At 38.7% G+C, this 4,842-nt stretch overlaps 1 protein-coding gene across 2 annotated transcripts; it reads left to right on the top strand.

Annotated features, from left to right (window-relative positions):
* The first annotated feature begins 477 nt into the window (after positions 1–477).
* BNS (bonsai) lies at positions 478–4,535 on the top strand. Of its 2 annotated transcripts, none has more exons than XM_089603418.1 (6): positions 478–643; positions 769–833; positions 1,688–1,881; positions 4,033–4,147; positions 4,242–4,295; positions 4,370–4,535. In XM_089603418.1, the coding sequence occupies exons 4-6, from the start codon at positions 4,072–4,074 to the stop codon at positions 4,429–4,431; spliced, it is 192 nt and encodes a 63-aa protein (XP_089459544.1). In that variant the 5' UTR covers positions 478–643; positions 769–833; positions 1,688–1,881; positions 4,033–4,071; the 3' UTR covers positions 4,432–4,535. The 2 variants fall into 2 exon arrangements, with proteins under 2 accessions (XP_089459544.1, XP_089459545.1); XM_089603419.1 differs by having other exon boundaries at positions 478–649.
* Positions 4,536–4,842: the final 307 nt, after the last annotated feature.

Raw genomic sequence — 4,842 nt, 5'->3', positions numbered from 1 at the left:
TTGGAAAATTAATAAAGAAATTATGAAATTCTAATCCGATTACCAGGAAAAGGATTTTTTTTAAAGCACTTGAACGCTAGAATAAATTTAAGTGCTTGAGAACGAATAAAATAATATTAAAGAATTTCTCGAAGGAACGAGAAAACAATCGAGAATGGAAAATTAAGAATATTAAGGTCGATAAAGTTTTAGAATATTTTCACGGATTTAAGAAGGATTGTGAAAGTGAAAATATATTTTAACGACCTTACCTAATTCCAACGTGAAAGGAGTTCGAAAGGAAATTGGTGGATTAATTCCCTCTTCATATTTTCCATCTCCCGGGAAAGGAATTAAAGAAAACGACTTTATTTGCAACAATAAGAGTAAAGAAAAGATGATTTGTGGAGGAATTTTAGAGAGAGATAAGAATAAAGGAGTTAGTTGCAAATAAAGGAGGGATTTATTTACAAAATCCGAAACTTTCCTCGTCTCTATCCTTTACCAAAGTCGGTTCTAGCAGATGATAAGAGCAACAAGGAAAAAAAAACGCAGAAGAGAGAGGTAGAGGGAGATCGGAAGTGAGAGAGAGAGAGAGAGAGAGAGAGAGAAAGAGAGAGAGAGCTCGGGGAAGAAGAAACGAAGAACGCATCTTGGTTTCGAGGTAAGTGTACGTTCGTCATCTTCTCCATCTTGTCTACTTTGCTCTTCATCTTCAAAACCCATACATGAAGATCAAGGGTTTGAATCTCTTTCTTTTTCTCTCTCTCGGTTTTGCTGTTCTTGAAGCTTCTCGGAGTGGTACAAGGTCGAAGGAGAAGGATTTAAGCTCGTATTACCATCTTCAATTCAAGGTGAGGAATTGATTTTTTCCCAAATTTTGAATCCGAAAATTAGGGTTCTTATTTTTGAATTGGGGCTTTCCTTCTCCGAGCTGTTTTGAGGTGTTTTTTATGTGATTGGACTCGAATTCTTGGTGGTTGTAGCTTGGATTAATGATGAGTTGTGATGATTTCTCGAATTTTCGTTTGATTTGATAAACTGTTTGAAGAGCCTCTGTAAACGGACGTAAACAGTCCGATATGGTCTGAGATAATTTTTGTGGATATTTTTCATGGATAGTAGACTGTATGAGCTTTCTAAAATGACCAAGAACATGTAAATCCATGGAGTATTGAATGAGATATGAATTTTCAAAGATTGTGTTTCGCAGCAGTAAAACGGGATTTCCAGAACTGTAACAGTGAATTACGGGCTGTTTTTGAGATGGCTATTCTTGTCGTATATATGCTTCTAATATCTCGTTAGAAAGCTACGTGGGTCTACTTTCATTTGCCGCTAGAATCAATCGATTTCAAGTTTTGTAGCTCGAGTTATGATGGCTTAAGTGTTAGTGGGTCAGGCTGTCGGGAAATTCTTTTGACTTGTTTGTGTTTGGCCGAGCGTTCGATTTTGTGTGTTCAGCCGGGGCTGGTTAATTGTTGGTTTGGTTTGAAATTGGTTAGAGTGATTTGAGGTTTATGTTGGAGTTCCGGTTAGCTCGGGTTCGGTTTGGTATGGTCGGGTTGATTGAGATTTGTGGTTCATCTTTTTATCAAAGTCTCGGGAGTCTCTCGGGACTCAATGAGGGACCGAGAAATTGAATTTCATGATTCGAGTTTGAATTTGGATTGTGAAATTGACTCGATGCTCGTTTTGAATTTCACAGCTTTTTGAAAGATCGAATCGAGACGAGCAAGAGCCGGTTACCGTACGCAACGAAGCCGGAGGTTAAAGAATTCAAGAAAGAGTGGATCTCGATCTCACTCTTCTCTCGACGCTTCAGAACGTGCTAAAGTCTCGAGAAGCATGTAAAGCAAAGAGGCTCCGGAATTCATCAAGTTCTCCGACGAACTTTTCCGGGTAAGTGGGATTTAAGATAGAGGCTCCAAAGGGGAATGGTGCCTAGTAGAATAGCTGTTTATGTTTCTCGTTTAATCCTAAAACCAAGAGAAACCCTCATTTAGACAAGACGACCGAATAAGGCTTCGGCCACTAACTAATAAGATAATAAAATGATAGGGTTAAACGATTAGCGAGTTAAGAACCTTGAAGCCTTTAAGCTTCTGTAATAGGTTTTACCCCTTCGTCCTGATGAAGAGGGCAACAGGAGGAGGAAAGACGGTGTCTTCCGGATTCGATCCCGAGAGGAACTGTTCTAGGGGAAGGTCCAGCCTCACAGTTGTTGATAACTCCTTCTAAAATACTTAAAGAGCCATACAGTGAAATTAATAATGTGAATGACAGGCTTTATCCCGATAAGATCTCCTGTAATTAGGTAGGTAGGTTGTAGACAGTTCTTGTAAAACACAATGAACCCTTGTCGGCAATGTAGCGGGTGGCATTCCCAAAGGCCCTTTAATGGGAAATCGATGGGTCGCTTCAGGTGAGTCGACGGGTGGCTTTCCTGTCATGAGGGAAATATGAACCTTGGAGCAATCAGGGATTGGTGATGGTTTGATCCCCTCCACCAAACGCGCGTTAAGGTCCTCCTACATGTGCTAATGGATCCAGACATTAAAACTTCGGCTTTCCGAGAGCTAGGCTCGAGTTTTCGGAATAGCTTACTCATCTCTCATGAGCGGTTGCGGACTGAAGTGTCGATTGGGCCCAGTCCACTGATGCAAGGCGCCGGGATGCATGAGATGGATGAGATTTTGAGGAAACCGGAGAATGTCGGATTCCTGAATGAATGAATGAACTTCGATATGACATTGCTCTTGTTAGCCAGTTAGATAATTTCTTTGATGCTGAATGATCGTTATTCTTCTGAGTCTGTTACCTGCTGTTGTCATCTGCATTCGTGCATCTCATGTAGCACTAGGTTAGATATCCCGCTTACTGAGTCGGTGTGACTCACCCCACAATACCCCCTCCCTGTAGATGAAGGAAGCTCAGGTGAAGCGGAAGTACTAGTCAACTTAGATCTCATGACGACCTGCGACAATGACAGATACATGTAGGAAAGCCATGTAATGTTTTATTTTCTTTAAAATCAGCTCGAACTCTGTTTCTAGTTCATTTGATATTAAGTAAGTATTTTCTTAAAGTTTTGTAAAATGTAAACACGCGATGAAGGCCTAGGCCGTGTTTACGAGTAGCGGTCATAAGTAGTTTGTAAAGCATTTTAAAAAAAAAAAAAAAAAAAAAATTTACTGTATTTTTTTACAAACTACTAATGACTTCAATGCTACTCTTTTCATAAAATGTGGTTTATAAATAATGAATGAGTTTATAGTAGATGAGTATAGGTAAAGGTCACGATCCGAAGGCGACGGGTGTCCTGCGGGTCGTGACATAAATGTCAGCAAATGACAAGCTCTGTAACTCCGACGGAAAAATTACAACAAAATTACAACATATTAGGTTATTTGACTAGTCTTAATAGTCTTGAGATTAAGTTTATAATCGACTTTTATGAATGCATTATGTATCAACCGCAATTTGCAGCGCGCGCGCGCACACACATTTTCCTTTTTTTTCTTTTTCTTTTTTGACAAGGCATACACTCTAACTTCAACAAGAATCGCTTACTTACTGAGTTTTTGGCCACTTAGTCTCTACCTAAGAATTCAGACACAGAAGAACATAATTCATATCTCCATATTCAAAATGAAAAATCTCGCATACCTTTCTTGCGCTGCGTTGGAGAAGAAAGCCTGGGCTGTGTGAGAGAGAAAAACTGTCATAATGAGTCGGGTCGGGTAATATTGTAACCCGATTTACAAACAAGTGGGCTTTGGCTTAGCTGCGCTGGGTTGGAGAAGAAAGCCTGGGCTGTGTGATAGAGAAAAACTGTCATAATGGCTGAGCCGTTTTATTAATAAAGGAGGTGTTTCTTTTAAAAAAAAAAAAAAAAAAAAAAAAAAAAAAACTGTCATAATGAGTCGGGTCGGGTAATATTGTAACCCGTTTTACAAACAAGTGGGCTTCGGCTTGCTAAGCCCATCGTGTTCGGCCCACCTTAGAGTCGATGAAATATATTACATTTACACCCAACTTCTTGATTCTCAGTTCAAAATTTTAAACCCTGAAGAAGAGAGAGAGAGAGGAATGGCAGAATTGAGTTTAGGCGTGCTTATTGACATTGTTGATGAAGAATGGATGAGAGACACTCTTCCAGACGATGGTAATTAGTTCTTATTCTCTTTTTTTTTTTAATTATTCTCATGAAGACGGAGGTTTGATTTCTTAAGAGATTCTCTCTGTTGTTTTTGTTGTAGATCTTCTATTACCACCCGTGATGATTGTTCGAACAGACGACAACGAAGACCCAAGTACGTAATTTCCTTGGATTATTTTATTATTTATTTATTTTCGATTTATGGGTTTTTTGAAATTGAATGAGCAGATCAGGAAACTCAACAAGTTGACGCAGATCACTGGCGTGACCTCGCATTGGGTAACCAATGACCTTAAAATTTGATTGCAATGTTAATGTGTTTGATTGAATTTAATTGAACTATTTTTAGTTATGATTCAAGCGTTTTCACGTCAATACCAATCATTGGCAAAAAGCTTTTCTTGAGCCACGGGATTTCATATTGTTGTTTCAATGAATGCACAAAACATAAAAATAAGGATATTTCAGGAACAAGAATCTTGAAGAATCACAAGATATCAAATCCAAAAAGCGAAAACTAGTTACAAACCTCAGGCCAATGATTGAATTAAACTTTTTAACAGTGACGACAATCCATGGATGATAGAGTCGAGCTTATTTTTTGTGGCTGGGCACAACTAATTCAAGTTCAAAACATTCAAAAGAAATGTTCTAGCAACATCATACTTCTAAAGAAACAGATTGGTGTGATGATAAAGTGT

Source organism: Urtica dioica, chromosome 12 (assembly GCF_054948205.1).
Source record: "Urtica dioica subsp. dioica isolate 48M chromosome 12, U.dioica_male_clone48M_v1_H2, whole genome shotgun sequence".
Taxonomy (NCBI): Eukaryota; Viridiplantae; Streptophyta; class Magnoliopsida; order Rosales; family Urticaceae; genus Urtica; species Urtica dioica.
The sequence above is the reverse complement of the archived record's forward strand: the minus strand, read 5'-3'. Positions and strand labels throughout refer to the sequence as shown.

Excerpts from the sequence above, each read along its gene's own strand:
- BNS (XM_089603418.1), top strand. The coding sequence starts at position 4,072 with ATGGCAGAATTGAGTTTAGGCGTGCTTATTGACATTGTTGATGAAGAA. Across the intron at positions 4,148-4,241 it reads AGACACTCTTCCAGACGATG|ATCTTCTATTACCACCCGTG; the intron begins GTAATTAGTTCT and ends TTTTTGTTGTAG. Across the intron at positions 4,296-4,369 it reads AGACGACAACGAAGACCCAA|ATCAGGAAACTCAACAAGTT; the intron begins GTACGTAATTTC and ends TTGAATGAGCAG.